Here is a 19,575-nt window from a genome sequence, read left to right as displayed (position 1 = left end):
TTGAGGAGACAATTTTTTTTTTCAAAATGTCTTTTCAGTGCGTCTGACTTTACTGAAAACGAGCTCTATTAAAGTCACCTTAAATTCAACTCAGTAAGAGAAGGAAGATGCTCTATAATCTGGATGTTAGCGGAGGAAGCTGCTCTATGATCTGTTTATAGTAGGAGGGAGATGCTCTATAATTTGTTTGTAGTAGGGGATAGATGCTCTATAATCTGATGTTAGAGGAGGAAGGTTCTCTATAATCTGGATGTTAGAGGAGCGAGATGATCTATAATCTGGATTAGAGGAGGACGATGATCTATAATCTGGATGTTAGAGGAGGAAGATGATCTATAATGTGGATTAGAGGAGGAACATGGTCTGTAATCTGGATGTTAGAGGAGAAAGATGATCTATAATCTGGATTAGAGGAGGACGATGATCTATAATCTGGATGTAATGAGGAAGATGCTCTATAATCTGGAGGTTAGAGGAGGACGATGATCTATAATCTGGATGTAATGAGGAAGATGATCTATAATCTGGATTAGAGGAGGACGATGATCTATAATCTGGATGTAATGAGGAAGATGCTCTATAATCTGGAGGTTAGAGGAGGACGATGATCTATAATCTGGATGTAATGAGGAAGATGCTCTATAATCTGGATGTTAGAGGAGGAAGATGATCTATAATGTGGATTTGACAAGGGAGATGCTCTATAATCTGGATTAGAGGAGGACGGTGCTCTATAATCTGGATGATGCCTAATTAAAATCCGTCAGAAATAAAACTTGAGTAAAGACGTTGGTAAAACTACGGGAAACTACGACAAGTGGAAGAAAACGTCTTTAATAATCCAGTTTTAAATCACACGCAAGTACATTTCACCGTCATCATGAACTATTTACATCTGGACCCCGACACTCTGGATCTGAGCGGCACCACGCCAGCAGGTTTTAGTTTTTCCGGAGCGATGGCGCGTTGACGAGAGCAGAGCAGAGCGACGGACCCGCGGCCTCGGCGCGGCGCTCGGGCGTCACTCCGTCACGTTCACCGGCGTTATGACGAGCGGCCCGTCGTTCTTCCCCGACTTGTTGGTGCAGGGGCTGAAGAACGGGAAGATGCTCTCGTTGAAGATGTCGTTGAACGTGTAGATGTGGATCTTGGCGTCGACGTTGTAGAAGGACACCTGCGGACGCACAGATTACCGACGCTGGCGAGACACAGAAGACGGTTGCTGTGAACCCCCCCCCCCCCCTGCCCCCCCCCCCCCCCCCCCTGCCCCCCCGCCCCCCCAAAAAAAACCAACATGTCTGCCACGCCGCACCTGTCCTTTCTCGAAGTCCACGAAGATCCCGATCTTGTGGGGCCGCAGGTTCATGTGGACGTCGGTGGAGGGTTCGGTTCTGAAGGCGTATTTACTCCTGGAACATTCAGAAGAACCTTTTCACATTTAATTCAGCTTTTATTCTGTATTTTATGACACAGAGGAGGATCTGTCATGTCAGAGCGACCGAGCTCACATCAGTTGGTGGAGGAAGATGCTCTATTATCTGGATGTTAGGGGAGGACGACACTCTATAATCTGTATGTTGGAGGAGGAAGATGCTCTATAATCTGTATGTTAGGGGAGGAAGATGATCTATAATCTGGATGTTGGAGGAGGAAGATGCTCTATAATCTGTATGTTAGGGGAGGAAGACGATCTATAATCTGGATGTTGGAGGAGGAAGATGCTCTATAATCTGGACGTTAGGGGAGGACGACACTCTATAATCTGGATGTTGGAGGAGGAAAATGCTCTATTATCTGTATGTTAGGGGAGGAAGATGATCTATAATCTGGATGTTGGATGAGGAAGATGCTCTATAATCTGGAGGTTATTGGAGGGCCGTGCTCTATAATCTGGATGTTATGAGGAAGATGCTCTATAATCTGGGTGTTAGAGGAGGATGCTCTACAATCTGGATGTTATGAGGAGGATGCTCTATAATCTGGATGTTATGAGGAAGATGCTCTACAATCCATTGATAAGAGACAGAAGTAAACTGACTTGTCTCTCAGACTGAGGAACCAGAACCCGTTACACGGAGTGTACTGGATCTTCCCCTTCCGGTTCACCGAGTGCTTGGCCACTCCCAGGTCCCAGTCCGTCTTCCCTCCAACCTCCACCTGTCCAGGAAATATACGCCTAAGTAGTGATACACCGATACCAATACCAGTATCGGGTCCGATACTGCTCCAAGTACTGGTACTCGGAAAAAGCTCCCAGATACAACCTGGCAAATATTACGTGACATCACACGTCGGTAATATCCATGATTTGGTGATTTTTTTATATTGATGACAGTGACTGTAAATTAGGTTCTGATAAAATATCAAGCAACTTTATCACCAGCAACTTAATCACCAGAGACGTTTGGACCAGCAGAGTTAAAACGATGTCGCTCAGCAATTTAACTGCTCAGCACGCAACTCCAAGCCATGCTACATGCTACATGCCAAAGAATTTTAGGGCTCACTCACTAGTGATGCTACAAGCTACATGCTAAAGAGTTTCAGGGCTCACACACTTGTGATGCTACATGCTAAAGAGTGTTGATGCTCACCCTCTAGCAATGCTACATGCTACAAGCTAATGAATTTTAGGGCTCACTCACTAGTGATGCTACATGCTACAAGCTAAAGAGTTTCAGGGCTCACACACTTGTGATGCTACATGCTACATGCTAAAGAGTGTTGATGCTCACCCTCTAGCGATGCTATATGCTAAAGAGTTTCAGGGCACACTCACTATTGATGCTACATGCTACAAGCTAAAGAGTTTCAGGGCTCACACACTTGTGATGCTACATGCTAAAGAGTGTACATGCTCACCCTCTAGCGATGCTACATGCTAAAGAGTTTCAGGGCTCACTGACTATTGATGCTACATGCTACAAGCTAAAGAGTTTCAGGGCTCACACACTTGTGATGCTACATGCTAAAGAGTGTTGATGCTCACCCTCTAGCGATGCTATATGCTAAAGAGTTTCAGGGCTCACTCACTATTGATGCTACATGCTACAAGCTAAAGAGTTTCAGGGCTCACACACTTGTGATGCTACATGCTAAAGAGTGTACATGCTCACCCTCTAGCGATGCTACATGCTACATGCTAAAGAGTTTCAGGGCTCACTGACTATTGATGCTACATGCTACAAGCTAAAGAGTTTCAGGGCTCACACACTTGTGATGCTACATGCTAAAGAGTGTTGATGCTCACCCTCTAGCGATGCTACATGCTAAAGAGTTTAGGTTTTTGCATGTCTTACCTCCCAGTAGTGTCTCCCAGAGGAAATGGCTTCCCTCCCCAGGACACAGACGACCCGGTCGAAGCGCTCCGGGTTCTCTGGCAGCAGCTGGTGTCGCTCTCCACATTTCACCTGCAGACACAACCAACAGCCCGACACTCATGAAACCAGTTTTCACGCTCTGCGATTCATACCAACTACAAAAAAAAAGTATTCCCGGAAACAAAAAGCAAGATTTCATAAGTCCAAGGTAAGATCCCGTTTCAACACTCGACCTCGCCAGCGATCAGTTTCACCACATTTCCTGGTGGTTTGACGGCTTTTCTTACACTTTTCAAGTCGTCTGCCAGCAGCAGTCTGGGATGAGCCGTGAGACCGTCCAGAGTGACGTCCACTGCATTGGAAGGAGACGTAAAACTATTACTTAAGTGAATGTCCACTTATGGTGTCTAACTGAAAGAGTGTGAGTGGGACGCACATGCATACTCTTGTATCTTCTTCATTCCTGCGGAGAAACAACAGAACGACATGCTGGCATCATTAAACTGACTCATTTGATCACGAAAACTAAAAGTTTGAGGCCTCGTTTACACATAAAATCCGTCTTTCCCCCTCTACGTTTTAATAAAAATCTCCTTGTTAAGGGCTGCCATGAGCCTGCCAAACCCATAGGGGGCAGTGTATCGAGAAGCCAATCAGAAACAAACGTGAGTTTCTCCAAATCTCCACTCTGGTGGAAGTTTTCAAATATAATCGTTTTCGATGATTTGTAGCTTCGGAAACAGGAAACCTAAACGTGTTGGAATGTTGACGCGTTACCGTGGAAACGGGCCGTAAAGTTTAGTGAGCAGTGGAAACGGAGCAGAGACTTACTGGGCTGGGTCCGGACCGGACTGGATTCCAGGACTGGGGGGGAATAACCTGGAGGGGGGGAATAACCTGGAGGGGGGGAAACCATCGAAAGGCTTTCAGGGAAAAGGACCCCACAATGCTCAAATCTGGGAAGTTAAAAGTTGGAAATTTTCCAAAAGAATAAAAGTGAATTTATTGGTATGAGTGAAAATGTATGGGAATTACCCGGAATTTATGGGAATTAAAGATTTATAAGAATTAACAGGAATTTATAAGGTTTTTTGGGGAATTAACCAGAATTTATGGGAATTAACAAAAATGTATAAGAATTAACAGGAATTTATGGGAATTAACTGGAATTTATGGGAATTAACAAATGTATAAGAATTAACAAAAATGTATAAGAATTAACAGGAATTTATGGGAATTAACTGGAATTTATGGGTATTAACAAAAATGTATAAGAATTAACAGGAATTTATGGGAATTAACAGGAAAATATAAGAATTAACAGGAATTTATAAGATTTTATGGGAATTAACCGGAATTTAAAAGAATTAACAGGAAACTGGGAATTAACAGGAAAATATAAGAATTAACAGGAATTTATAAGATTTTATGGGAATTAACCGGAATTTAAAAGAATTAACAGGAAACTGGGAATTAACAGGAAAATATAAGAATTAACAGGAATTTATGGGAATAAACCAGGAATTTACTAAGTTGGTTTGGGAACTTTGTTATAGTTGGGAAAAGGATATTTTAGCCTAATCTCTACTGAAGCAATCAGATTCCATGAACAGTAGAATATCTACGTCATTCCTCCATCACATGATTTCTACACTGCAAAATATTTGGCACCACCCAAAATTTTAAATGTTTTTTTTAGACCTGATCAATAATTTGGCTTGTTTTAAAAGTTATTTATTTATTTTTAGTCCATTATTTTACATTATAATCAAAATTTCTTATCAGTTGTCGGTGATGAGAAAATGTGTAGAGTTCATTTTAAGTCATTTTCTTCTGAAATTTTGTGTTTATATCTTATATTTGTGCTTCACTTTTCTTTGCAGTGGGCAAACCTAGAGCATCAGAAGACACAAAATGAAGTAAGTTTTGATGATATTGTACCGTAATATATTAAACAAGTTTGAAATATTACAAATTTTAACTTACAAATAATAAAAATATTACTTTTTATGTATAACGCACTTTACATTTAAACCGTCTCAAAGTGCCACAGAGAAAAAACAAATACGTTTTAAAGATAGAGCAACAAAAGAAACACATAGAACACATTAAGAGAAGGCTTTTTTTTTTTTTTTAAAGGTAGGTTTTTAGTTTTTGCTTTAAAGCATTTGTAGTATATCACATATAAACATTATGGGTGTTGAATGTATTAGTTTCTATGATGCTTCATCATGTGAATCAATTCAGCAACAAAACAGAATCGAATATAATGAAAATGTTAAACTTCCCAAAGGAAATTTACTAGAAAACTGCCAGATGTCTTAAATACAGTAATTCCCTGTTTTACCTTTTTTTTTTTTTTTTTTTTTAATATAGCAGATTCCTTGTTTTATACAACGTGTAGTTCTTATATACTCAGTTTGTCGGTGCCGTTCTTTCTTCGCTCGACCAACAGGGGGCAGTATTGCGACTCTTCCAGATCTCCTGGTGTAACACTTTTCATGGTGAACAAAAGTGCGGCGTGTCTTCGTCTCTGTTGTTTGTTTGGAAACGGGCCAAATGTCCTGTGTCACTGCACGGGTACCTGTTTCTGCGGCCTGGTTCAGCTCCTCCTGGAACTTTTCCACCAGGGCCGCCAGAGAGCGGTAGATGTCTCGCGTTCCCAGGTCGGAGTTCACCGACACGCCGCTCCAGTCTCTGGCTGGAGGCGGACAGGAGATGGTGGGAAACACCTGGGGGAGGGGTCGGACAGAAACTCTGAATCTACTAACGACCCTGTTACAGCAGCAGAGGAATCCACTGGAGTGACACAGGTCAGAACGGAGCTCCGCAATCTGCCTCTGGTTTTCTGAAAATATTTGTCATATTTATTTACTCTATTTCCATTTTTCAAAAGTGCCCTAATCTCTCGGTTAAAGCTAAAAAAAAAAAAACTAAAACGGTAAAACAGTTTGACGAGCTACAATAACAGCTTAAACATTTAACACTTTAAAACAACTAAAATTCAGCAAAATTGAAAAAAATACCTCAAAGAAATATAGAATTTCTGAGGGGAAAATGTGAAACGGCGACTAAAACAGCAAAAATTTAAAAAAAATTGACCACGAAAAACAAACAAGGAAAACTGCAAAAAAAAGAAAAGTAAAATAGTGGAATAATCCTAAAGATGGCGGAAAAAAGGTCTAAAATGTGATGAAACTTCATAAAACCCTGTTAAATCCACTGGAGTTAAACTAGACCAGATTTCCACAATGTTTTTCTCATATTATTGTGTGTTATTAACAAACATTAAAAAATACTTTTAATTCATCGTCAAAGCAAAAAGAAAAAAAAAAAAAGTAAAATAGCTTAACGAGCTACAACAACAGGTCAACAATGAAAACGGCTAAAACGGATAAAATCCTGCAAAATGTAGAAAATGCCTAAAAAAGTCTAAAATTTCTCAGCAGAAAAAGTTCAAATGTCTAAAAATTGACAGCGAACAAACAAACAAAACTCCGAGTAGTGGAATAATCCTCAAAAGGCTCAAATTTAAACTCGTAATGCCACTTTCTACCACAAGATGGTACAGCGAGCGCCACGCGTCCGACATTCAGGTGGAGAAGTAAAGCCGCGGCGGTCACTGGCTCCCCGCCCACCTTGACGCAGTGTATGTGGTCGTCCGATTGGCCGAGCTCGGCGAGCGCGCTCTCTCGCCGCCGCAGCTCCTCCACCTCCTGCTCCAGCTGGCGGATGGCCGTGGTGGCCTGGTGCTCCGCCGCCCTGCGGTTCATCTCCACCACCTCCATCAGTTGGGCCTGGGAGCGCTCGATGGCCGCCGTCAGCGCCGAGAAGATCTGCACGCTGCACGCTGTCTCTCGCTGCACCGCCATCTACAGGAGGGAGGCGTTTCACACACCTTTGTGACGCCTCTTTCACGTTTCTAGGTTACGCTCTCTGAACAACAACAACAATAATAATAATAATAATGATAATAGTAATAATAAAAAAATAAAAATAATAATAATAGTAATAATAATAATAATAATAGTAATATTAGTAATAATAATAATAATATAGTAATAATAATAATGGTAATAATAATTATGATAATAGTAATAATAAAAATAAAAATAATAATAATAGTAATAATAATAGTAATAATAATAATAATAATAGTAATAATTGTAATAATAATAATAATAATAATAATAGTAATAATAATAATAATAATAATAAGAGCTGATATTAAGCCAAATGAAAACTGTCTAGTTAAATAATTAGCTGCTAACTAGCGAGCTCAATACATAACTATCTCTAACTGAGTAACTAACTACATATTGGCAAGATTACTATTTAAATTACTGCGTCAATAATGGAAAAAAATTTATAAATAAAAAAATTTTTCCCAAAATAGAAAATTTTCAACAAACCTTAAATTTGAAAATGTCTAAATTATTTAAAAATATATATATTTTATCTATTTTATTATTCATAGATGTATACATTTTAACACAAAGTTAATTAAACACCACAAATAACAGGAAGTAGCGTTCAAACTGGCTGAATAACAAAATAAACAATCTTCAGTGAGAGGTCGAGGAAAACAAATGAATTTGTACGTAAAGAAAATAAAGGATTAAGAAATATTCATCTGAGGGATTAGAGAGTGGAGGAAGGAAGGTTGGAGAGGAACGATTTGACAGGAGGATTTACAGGTTTGACCACACTTGGTTGAGGAATTTGGTGTATGTGAGCGTGCTTCACCTCCAGCTCCGCCACCGACAGCCTGATCTCCTCCATCTTTCTGATCCGCTCTGCGATCATCTCCTTGATCTTCTGCTCAGACGCGTTCAGCTGGACCTGCACACAGAGCGACGGCCTCTTAACCTCCCCTCGCTTCTCATCCGCGACTCCCGGGGTCCGTTTCAGAGAGATTTCTAGTTGATTTATTTTTTAAGTCCCTTATTATTACAGAATTGACCCACCGATACCCGGCCACACAGAGCGACGCTCTAGGGGGCCGAGGGTCTTGCTCGGGGGCTCGCAGTGTTTTTTTGGACTGCCGGAGGAAACGAACGGAAACATTGGGAGAACATGCAAACTGTACACAGAAAGTACTCGGGCCAATAAAGTAAATTAAGTAAAGTAGGGATGAACCGATACTGGTATCATGCCCAATATCGATATCAGCATCAAGTTCGATACCGATATCAGTATCAGGTCTGATATGGATAACAGTATTGGGTCCAATACCAATAACAGTATTAGGTCCAATACCAATAAAAGTAACAGGTCTGATTCTGATATCAGTATCAGGTCTGATACCGATACCAGTATCAGGTTCAATACCGACACCAGTATCAGGTCCGATACCAACACCAGTACCAGGTCTGATACCAATACCAGTATCAGGTCCGATACCGACACCAGTATCAGGTCTGATACCAATACTAGTATCAGGTCCGATACCGACACCAGTACCAGGTCTGATACCGACACCAGTATCAGGTCCGATACCGACACCAGTATCAGGTCCGATACCAACACCAGTACCAGGTCTGATACCGACACCAGTATCAGGTCTGATATCAATCCCAGTATAAGGTCCAATACCAACACCAGTATCAGGTCCGATACCAACACCAGTATCAGTATCAGGTCCGATACTAATATCAGTATCAGGTCCGATACTGATACCAATATTAGGTCAAAAACTGATAACGGTATCGTGTCCGATAATTCCGGTATCACCAACATAAGACGGACTGTGAATAGTTGGTACAACACCAGCAACTTTATCACCAGAGACGTTTGGACCAGCAGAGCTCGATGTTGCTCAGTAGTTTAACTGCTCTGTGGATTCAGTAACGCCGAGCAGAGCGACGTGTTACATGGTAGAGAGGGATGACACACCGGTGATGCTGGACATGAATAATGTCCATCTAATGCACTGTCAGCAACTCTTCCTCTTCCAGAGGACGTTGTTCTCTGAATGATGGGCGACAACCTGAAGTGATCCGGGGTCAAACATCGACCCGGTCACTTCTCTCTCTCTCTCTCTCTCTCTCTCTCTCTCTCTCTCTCTCTCTCTCTCTCTCTCTCTCTCTCATTGTGTTCTATCTCGCCCGACCTTTCTCTCCATCCACTCGGCCTCCACGGTCAGCGTGTCGTGGTCGTGATGATCCTCCGACTCACAGATCGGACACACACACACATGGTCGGTCCGGCAGTAGATCTGAGAGGGGGAGAGAAGAGAGGGAGGGAGGGAGGGAGAGGGAAAAGGGAGAGAGAGGGAGAGAGAGACAAAGGTGGAGAGGGGAGGGGAAAGAGAGAGAGAGAGAGAGAGGGAGAGAGGAAGGGGTAATAGAGGGAGAGAAAGAGAAAGAGAGAGGGAGGTAGAGAGACAGAAAGAAAGAGAGGGGAAGGGAAAGAGAGGGAGAGAGACATAGAGATAGAGAGGGGAGGAGAGAGAGAGAGGGGAGGGGAGGGGAAAGAGAGAGGGAGAGAGAGAGAGGAAGGGGGTAATAGAGGGAAAGACAGAGGAAGGGAGTGATAGAGGGAGAGAGAGGGGGGTAGAGAGACAGAAAGAAAGAGAGAGGGAGAGAGACAAAGATGGAGAGGGGAAGGGAAAGAGAGAGAGGGTGAGAGAGAGGAAGGGAAGGAGAGAAAGAGAGAGGGAGGTAGGGAGACAGAAAGAAAGACAGAGGGAGAGACAAAGATGGAGAGGGGAAGGAAAAGAGAGGAAGAGAGACAGAGAGAGGAAGGGAGTGATAGAGGGAGAGAGAGAGACAAATGGAGCGTAAGGGGGAGAGAGAGTGGAAGGGAGTGATAGATGGAGAGAGAGAGGGAGAAAGAGACAGAGAAATTGGGAGGGGAAGGGAAAGAGAGGGAAAGGGCGGGATGGAGTGAGAGAGAGAGAGGAAGGGAGTGAAGAGGGGATGGGTGGAAGAGAGCAGGAGATATAGAGAGAGAACAAAGGAGAGAGAGGAAAAGAAAGAAAAAGAGAGAAAGAAGTGAATTTCTTCCTTGTAAAAACAACAAAGTGTTTTCAGGAGGAACGTCCGGCGGCTCTTCGGCTCGCAGGTGAAAACAGGTACGTCACCAGGATGCCCCTCTTGTGAGCTTCGCAGAGGGGGAGGCTGTGGCTGCTCGCCGCCCCCGTCACGGTGAACCTCCGCCGGCCTCTGGAGCGCGAGTAGAGCTCCGGGAGCGGCGGCGGCGGCGAGGTTTTCATCATGGTGGCGAGCGGACTCTGGTCCGGCACCGACGAGCCCAGTGGACTGGAACCCGGGGAGATGGACTCGCCTGGTGGAGCGAGCAGACGGGGGGGGGGGGGGGGCAAGTTCAACAACAAGCAGTTCTGGAGGAATTCTAGGTGTTTGGAAAAGGAACCCAGAGGAACCCATCACCACCCCGAGTTACTGAAGGAGTACCGACGTCTCAACGGAACCTCAGCCAGGACGGAACCTTTTACAGTCGCTGGCACCAAAGTACTGCGACGGACGAAAACTAGACATCGTGGCGGAGTCTTTGGTCGGGGCTCTAAATCGGCCGTCCTACCGGTTCAAGGACGGCCGTTGTCATGGCGATCAAAGACAACCTGAGATAAAGTTCAGCGTCAGGAGTTTGGGGTGACGTTTTCACATTCCCCCGTTTGATCGGATCAGAATCTCTTCGGGGGAAAAAAACTGTTTGGTTTGGGCGACGAGAAGAAACTGAGCCGGAGCTGACAAACGATCGCTGGTCCCCTGGAGGACGTGGCGTGGAGCGCAATGCATTCTGGGTCGTAAACAAACAAAGCCAACAGAAGAAGCAGAAGAAGAAAGAGAAAGTTGGAGAACATCTCGCGGGTGGACGAGGATTAGAGAGGAAGAAGAAGAGAGGAAGACTCTCGTTGTTGTTTGGCGCTAACCCATTAGCACGAGCTAACGAGCATAGCCACCACGGGCTAAAGAGTGGTGGACTTCCTCTTTCTTTGGACCAATCAATGGGCCGTCTTCCTTCTTCACTTCCTCTCTGCTCAGTGTTTGTTTCAGGCGACAGCGCCCCCACATGACCAGCCCGTGTAACTGCATGACGTTTTCCAGGCGGTTTGATCCGGTTCTAAAGTTTAATGTGAACGAACCAAATGAAGGCGTTAAAATCCTCGACTCCTCCTCCTTCATCATGCTAAAACCATAAAACTATAATACGTGTAATTAAAAAAAAAACACGCCATAAACACACAAATACACGAAATAAACAAAACGAAAAGGTACGAGAGTTTGGCTCCCAAACTGGGGGATAACGCCATATCTGGCAACACAGGTCAGCGTAGATTCATTATAAGGGGGTTGTTAAATACAAGCGACTAAATCTAAACAACATGGCGAGGAAACAAGAGAACACCGCTTTTATTCTGGCGGAGCCGCTTCCTCCGACGCTAATCCGTGACGTCGGAACAATTCACCGGGGCCGTGGTCGCACGTGTAAACAGGCTGAAAACGAAGACCGGAGAACAAAAACAGGAGAATCGTAACGGTATGTGATTTATGACGAGGCCGCGTTCAGAGATAAGAGCATTCCGACACTGTGATGGCAAACATGCCAAACCAGCATGTTGACATAGTTTTTCTGAACACGTTGGCGTTCTCGCAGAGCGGCCGAGGTTCGCTTTTTGGCAACAACAGGAAGACCACGCATCATCTGCAGAGATTATATAGGGGGAAGCGTTTCGACGGAGGAACGGAGAAATGGGTCTGTTTTCTCAAGGTGCGTGGTGAGAAATTCTAGGACAAAAGATTTCCTGCAGGCGCCTCGTGAGATCCTCGTCCTCATTGGCCACGCCCACTTTATCACTGAGGTTTAAACGTGTTAAGGATAAGCTGCGATGGCCGAATTCTGGAGGGTTTTTTCAGACCAACTTAACTGCGAAGGCTGAAAAAAGACTGTGATTTTAACCGACATCGCATTTTTGGGAGAAATCGTTTGAAAAAGTTCCCTCGTTTCCACAGGGAGGGAGCATTTTCAAAAAGTTGTGATTTACCCCATTTCCACGGAGAAGGAAGGTTTTCAAAAAGTTGTGGTTTCCCATGTTTCCACGGAGAAGGAGCGTTTTCAAATAGATCCATTTCCACAGATTCGCCGCGTTTTCAAAAACTTGCGTTTCCCCCCAATTGCCACGGTACCGCAGCGTTTTTGAAAAGTTCGGCTTTTTGAGTAAAAAGCATATTTTTTTGTGGATAAAATGTATAGTATTCATATGTGGTGTTTAAAAGTAAAGTTTTGTGTCGTTTAATATGTTTTCAGAGTCTTTATGTTCATTTTAAAACCTCTGAATGTTCCCAGAGAGTAAGTTTGGTTGGCTTGACGCCAGACAGGAACAGTTGTGTTCCCTAAAGGCGCCTTCATCCTCCCTTTTTGAACCCATAAGAACAAGAAGAATATTGGTCAGTGACGTCAGCCAGCTGCCGAAAAAAAAAATGTTTTCGGCCGGACTGTTCATACTCCGATAAGAAGCTGCCGAACTCGCAGGCCACGCCCCCTCACAGCAGGCCACGCCCCCTCACAGCAGCCACACGTCTGTGAAGCGGTGTTTAAACTTTTCAACTGCAATTTATTTCTGCTCTCCAGTACTTTCAGAAATACATTTCTCTGAACTGTTTCAGTAATAAAAGAGAGTTTCTGTCCGAGCGCCATGTTGGTCCGGTTTAAACTGCAGGAGCTGACATTTGTTCGTGATGCGTTCAGGTGCATCACGTAAGCCTGCACTCCGACATTTTAACGAGCTGCGGCGCTCGTACAGTAGCGATGTTACAAGCTAAATATGATGAAAATATGACTGATAGTCATGAGCGAACTAGAACACGCATGAGCAGCACACGGCAGAGCAGAAGTTTCGGCAGTGCGGCTCCTACGTAGTTCGGCCAGGACGGTTGGTACGGCCCAAACTAATTTCTTCGGCCGAAGGAAATTACGTCATTTTGTTCAGCAGGACCTGCACTGCCGAACTGTCGTCTTGTTAGTATATAGAGTGTGAAGGGGCCTTGACTGTTTTCAAGGTCTCAGTGTCACTCGTATTTTTCTGTGTTACTATTGGACCTGAAGACCTAACAGCCAATCACATCGTGTCCCCGAGGCTAAGAGGCGGGACTTGTGACGTCAGCGTGCCAGACGGAGAGAAAAAGCACTCACCGTGGGTCGTAGTGAGAAGCTGAGCGGAGGCTCCTCATTGTGGAGAAGAATTAAGTAAATACTGTGAAGGTGGACTACCCGTGGTCCTGAAGTTAACTTGTGTCTCGCTTCCTGTGGCTGTAACTAACTGTTATGGTGATGCTATGTTGCTACCAGCTATTTAGCTTAGCACGCCATGCTAACGAGCCTTTATAGCCGCTGTAGCGGCGAAACACTGTGAAAAACAGAGTGACGTTAACTCTCCATGAAGTAGCCTGTGGTGTTCCGGCTCATTGGGTGTAAAATATGCTTAAAGGAGACGGAGGTTGTGGACGGAGGACGGTCGGATGGAGGACGACGGGCTCGGCTGTTCTTCTGGTTCTTCAGGGCTTTTCCTTCTCCATGATTCCTAACTTCACTAACTGCTCGTTTGGACACGTGAGTACTGACCAATCTAAAGTCCACGTTTTATTTTGACGCTCAGCTTCGAGGGAAGCGGCCACGATTGCGGGGGACAGATAGATCCAAACATCGATGCCTACATTGGTATCGATACGGACCGATACCAGCGCAATGAGATCAATACTTATGGCGCTTTTCTACTAGTTCCTACTCATCTTTACTGCACTTTACTCCCTATTGAAGCTTTTCCACTGCGTGTTAGTCGCCGCTACTAGGTACTTCCGTGGTACTCGTTAGACTCATTGTCACCATCAGGTGAGTCAGAAGGCGGGGTCATTCACCCCACCTTTTTTAAAAACCCGATCACAACAAAAAAGCTTAAAAACAGAGAGTGACGCACAAAAATCCACCCCGTGGGGCAGCTAGGACCTGCAGGCATTGTTTTGGTCTGGTGGACGACCAGAGGATTCAGGAGGTGTTTTGGATTAACTGGCTTCCCTGTTAGCTGGTGACCGGCTTCCTCCAAAATCCGTAGCTGTCCCGGGCGAACGCCGTAAAACTGCATTTTCATTAAAGTTTAAAGTATCGTAGCGTTTGTCTTATTTTGATTATCAGCTGCTGCTAACGGCGGCTCTTCAAAAAGGTTCTGCGAGAAGGTGTTTTAATGAAGAGTATTTGGTTTAAATGATGTATCTTCTTTATAATTGTTGTTGTTCTAATATATTGTTTACTTTAATTTGGAAAGACACTACACTGATTTAGTTGATTTTTTTTGTCGGGGGGGGGGGGGGGGGGGTTTAAATAAATACTTGATAAGGAATTATTATATTTAAAAGTTCAGTTGTTGTGTCCTTATTGGGTTAAGTGTACTTTAAAATAAAAAAAGAGAAGACAATACCACAGACTAGTACAACTTACCAGTTGAATTGTACAATTTCTGTGAAATTTCCATAAATAAAACTGGAAAAAAAAACAACTTTAACTGGACTCGGGCTCCGTCTCATTGTACTACCAACTCCAGGTACGTGATTATAGCAAAGAGGAGATTATGGTTTTAGTTTGGAAAGTGAGTCCAACTTGATGAGGATTTTGCAACGGGAGCTTGAAGTAACAAACGGGCGGCGGCGGCGGCGGCGGCGGCCACCATTACCGCAAATATCAGAATTTTATCGCAGGTGGTCCTCGGTTGCCATGACAACGCCCGCCCTTGAACCGGTCTCCCAGTGTGACGTTGGACCAGAGAAGGTCTCTCCACGGTGGCTTTATTCTCTTCTTTCACGATGCTATTCTTTTCTCTGCGTCGGGTAAAAAAACGGCCTGTGCAGCAGCTTCAAGACGCCGCGAGGAAGATTTCAGAGTATTTTCATGTAATAACAAGTATTTGTCACCGTGAGTCTTACTGTGAGAACGATCCTGGGGCGGGAGCAGAGCGTGGGGCAGCTTCTTCCTCAGTTCTTCATACACATCCATGGGTATGCCTCCTTTGAGCCCCACTGTCCTCCCTCCTCTCTTCTCCTTCCTTCCTCCTCCTCCTCCTCCTCCTCCACCTCCTCCTCCTCCTCCTCCTCCTCCTCCTCCTCCGCCCCTCATCGACTTGAACTGCTCGGTGATCTCTCGCAGGGTCCGGTTGATCTGGAGGTCCGGTCGTCTGTGGAAGGTCTTCTTACACAGAGGACACTGGCAAACCTGGGGACATCGGAAGACGTCGTTTAAAAAAAAAAAAAAAGTGAAACGGAGAGTCAACGCAAAGAGGAGAGGGAACTCGGTCACCTTGGATCCGTCCCAGTATCTGCTGATGCAGCTCATGCAGAAGCTGTGGCCACATGGCGTGGACGAGGGGTTGTTGAATAGATCCAGACAAATGGAGCACTGGAACTGATCGTCGGACAGGAAGCTGCCGCACAGAGACATCCTGTGGAGACCCGAGGCAAATCTAGACCAAAGAGCACCAATCAGACACAAGGACATTCACAAGGCTTTACAGAGAAACGCAAGTAGTTAAGAATCTTAATCTGGAACAGTTAAGAGTATAAAATACTTCATACGATTTCCCGTGTTTCTGTGAAAAAAAAAAAAGACCATAACAAAACATGTTAATACATTCAGTTCCTATTGACGAACCACCAGGGGGCAGAAGCGAGCGCCACAGTTCCTGGAACTTGTTTCTTATTTTTGGAGCTCGGATTCAAGGCGACCTTGGAACTTGTCGCCTTGAAACGCAGGTAATTTGTGTCTGACATGCTCGTGTTTGTGAGGCGACCAAATGACGGCGCTTGTTCCCTGGAGCCCTGAAGTTCTTCGAAGTTTTGGTAATCGTCGCGATCTCTTCAGTCCTTCGGCATGCTGTAGTCAAAACTGTCCATATTTACAACACCAAACACTTTTAGAAAGAACCATCACGTTCACTGTTATATTTACTGACATTTTATTTATTTTTTTTTTAACTCATCACACGTCAGGTTTTTAGATTTTTATGTCTATTTATTAGATAAGATCATATTTTATTCATCCCACAACGGGGAAACTCACCTTTTACAGCAGCAGAGAATTAAAAAACATTTAGAAATATACCTTCTGCAGAATTAAAATTACTTAACATTCTGGATGTATTTATGTGTTTAAAACCGCAAATGAACGAAGAAGAAAAAACATTCCTTTTACTTTGGTGAACAAAACTGTGAATACATCCAGTTCTATGAAAAGATTTTGTTTGTCATACTCGTTCAGTACACACATTAAATACTATGACGTTCTCTTTAATTCCACCTTTTGTCCTGCAACTAATCTTTTAATGAGCAATTTGTCCGTCTATTGTTCCGTTGAAAGTCTAAATGATGGGCTGTAATCCAGTTCTACCAGCTCCTGGAGCCGCACCGTGTTTTCATTCTCTCGTGCAAAAAAATCTCACAGACTTTTAGAAAAACCAAAAAGACGTCTCGCTTGTCTTTATTAACCCGAGGAACCGTCCCTCATCGGAACAATTAGGAAACTCAAGCTCAATACTGACGTTCTGGCTCCCGTTCTTTGTACATTACTTGTTTTTACAAACTAATCTTCATCTCAATATGTCCTTAATTATGTCTTAGTTATTTAGCACTGAATGGGACGGTATATACTTTCATTTTTCTTTTCTATCAGACATATTTCTTTAAAAGACCAAGTGTCTCGCCAAGCATATTGGTAGGATTCCCCGTTGTCCTGGTTGATACAGAAAAAGCTCTTGAAGAGACAATCGTTCCCGTCCTTATTTTTTAACCCTGTAACTTTTAATACCTAATATCCTGCCTTATTGAAGTCCCCAAATGGAAAGATCCACTGTTCTTCTATGTTTTTTTCTTCTGTTTGGACAAAAAAAAGTCCAAAAAATGTCCACTTATGTATTCGAATCTGATGGCGTGACTCGATTCACGTCACCAAACTGTGAGGGGGATTACACTGCCTGAGTATTCTTCATTGAGCATCAACTTCATTTGAATTTTTTGCAAAAATTGGGAGCAAAGAAACAGAACTGCTCCCAAGGTGGAACTTTTTGAAAATGCTCGACTCCGTCGCTGTGGAGACGGGTGAAAACGAGACTTTCTGGAAACACTTGGGGGGGGGGGGGGGGTCTCCTTGCTGATGGTGGAAACGCTGCTACTACGCATGAGCACCAATATTTGTTCTGCACACGCTCAGTAGCCGGCCAATCAGAAAGACGTGTCCACCAGAGTGTCCGGACTCCCTGTCCATGTTCTCCTGGGACTTGGTTCTTTTATAGGAGCTGGTCCACTAGAATGTCCGTGTTTTCCCAGTGTGGTTGTTTAGAGTATAATGTTCTCTGCTGTGTGTGTGTGTGTGTGTGTGTGTGTGTGTGTGTGTGTGTGTGTGTGTGTGTGTGTGTGTGTGTGTGTGTGCGTGTGTGTGTGTGTGTGTGTGTGTGTGTGTGTGTGTGTGTGTGTGTGTGTGTGTTTGGCTTCATTACAAAAACAAACGGCACCAACTAGTGGCCCAACATGAAAACTACATTACTACATAGACTGGCATCGTTTTCAGAAAGTTGCCGTGCGAATGTGAAACCTTTCCGAAACGAGAAGGCCAAAACGACGTACTTGAAGAAGGTAACTTTTATCCAGCATGAAGCAGAAGATGAGGAACTCCAGAGGGATTCAATCTGTTTCCTCAATGGAATTCAACATTTTCTATGATGACCTCGGATGTTTGTAAAAATATTAAAAGATAAATAGATTTCACTTATATAGCATATTTCAGCGCTGTTGATCACTGTCACACATTCACACAATGGAGGCGGCTGCCATGCAAGGCACTCAGTCCATCCACTGGGAGCCGTTTGGGATTCAGTGTCTTGCTCAGGGACACTTTGGCATGTGGACAGGGGAATCGAACCTGCAGCCTTCCATTTGAGAGACGACCCGCTCTACCCAACCGAGACACAGTCGTCCAATAAACAAGAAGTTCATGGAAAAACAACATTTTCTAGACAGAAGAAGGTGAGAAATCTCCCATGAAGCTCCAGAAATAACAAAATATTCGATAAAGATGTCGAGAGTTTCAGTCAGAATTCAAAACTGTGACAGTCCAGCTGCGGTTATCACTCTCAAAGTTTTCACTTTTGCACGTGGCAAATATAAAAGTAATGAAGTGTGATACCTTGACGCAGGTGAGCCGGTAAGTCCAAAGGCGTCGGGCTCTGCTCGGCTGCCGGTCGTATCTCGAAGGCTCAGCCTCACCTGTGGGGAGTTTCTGGCTTCTCCGTGGAGAATAAGAACGTGTTGGGCCACGCCCCCTTTACCTGCGTGTGGCAGCTGAAAGTGGCAGGACAGGTCGGGGCGGGGTGGTGGGGGAGGGGGCCATGGACACACATTTGCAGAGTAGGTCAAGTGGCAGATAGATCTTATCTCCGGCAGCGTGTTTGCTGCTCGCCCCAGGCGGCGCGTCGGGGGGAATTTTCCTCCAAAGTGTCAAACAAATCAGGTTCCTTCAGAAAAGCGATCGCACCAAAACTGCGAGACGTGTTACTGCGTTGAAAGAAGTAAAGTTGTGGTTCTGAGATAATCTTGACTAAAACTGTGAAAATGTCACGTAATTATGGAGGAATGATTGTTTACATGACATCATTTCTGTTTCGGAAAACATTTAGAAAACGTCTGTTTGGACGGAACTTTATTATTATTATTATCATGTTGTTAGCTATTAGCACTATGGTGTGTTCTAACTATTTATTTTTATTCTTCCATCCCTATAAAATCTGTTTCAGTGCGGAACATGTACTTTCACTGCACATTATACTATGAGTAATTGTGTGTGATAAACAAAGGACTTGAAATGCTGAAAACAATGTAGTTCTCCTGTACGGCCACTGGTGGTGCCATTCTATATGTATTGACACCACCTACATGCTGTACGCACACAGATGTTTACTCTGTAAACATTGAAGCTCCTTTAAACTTCCACTTCCACTCAGTATTGGTTCTTTCGTCGTTATTAAAAAGTTTCCCGTCCACACGCCACCATGGGAATGACTCGAGACAATGTAGTACATATGCCAGGCCTCTAGGCGGCACTGCCACAGAAATATACTGCAGAAGAGCAGCATGCGAAAATCCTCACCACCACATTGTTTCATGTAACCGCATCGTTTCTGTCCGATCAGCCACAGAATGCGGCGTTGAAGGAGCACGAATACGTTTAAAAAACAAGAACAAACTGGTGTTTGTGGGAA

The 19,575-nt window shown here is 44.0% G+C and overlaps 1 protein-coding gene across 4 annotated transcripts; it reads right to left on the bottom strand.

The window, feature by feature from the left end:
- Window positions 1–813: 813 nt before the first annotated feature.
- Window positions 814–18,584, bottom strand: LOC308123387 (E3 ubiquitin-protein ligase TRIM21). Of its 4 annotated transcripts, none has more exons than XM_080485860.1 (15): window positions 18,504–18,584; window positions 15,627–15,789; window positions 15,257–15,542; window positions 10,405–10,607; window positions 9,433–9,537; window positions 8,067–8,162; window positions 6,959–7,192; window positions 5,905–6,052; window positions 4,152–4,217; window positions 3,757–3,783; window positions 3,608–3,672; window positions 3,300–3,410; window positions 2,039–2,157; window positions 1,313–1,409; window positions 814–1,174 (listed from the first exon to the last, which is right to left on the bottom strand). In XM_080485860.1, exons 2-15 carry the CDS (start codon window positions 15,765–15,767, stop codon window positions 1,022–1,024), a joined length of 1,851 nt encoding a protein of 616 aa, XP_080341986.1. In that variant the 5' UTR covers window positions 15,768–15,789; window positions 18,504–18,584; the 3' UTR covers window positions 814–1,021. The 4 variants fall into 4 exon arrangements, with proteins under 4 accessions (XP_080341986.1, XP_080341985.1, XP_080341987.1 ...); XM_080485859.1 differs by having other exon boundaries at window positions 15,245–15,542; window positions 15,627–15,768; XM_080485861.1 differs by having other exon boundaries at window positions 15,627–15,768.
- Window positions 18,585–19,575: the final 991 nt, after the last annotated feature.

Source organism: Lipophrys pholis, assembly GCF_963383615.2.
Source record: "Lipophrys pholis genome assembly, chromosome: 18".
Lineage (NCBI taxonomy): Eukaryota > Metazoa > Chordata > Actinopteri > Blenniiformes > Blenniidae > Lipophrys > Lipophrys pholis.
The sequence above is the reverse complement of the archived record's forward strand: the minus strand, read 5'-3'. Positions and strand labels throughout refer to the sequence as shown.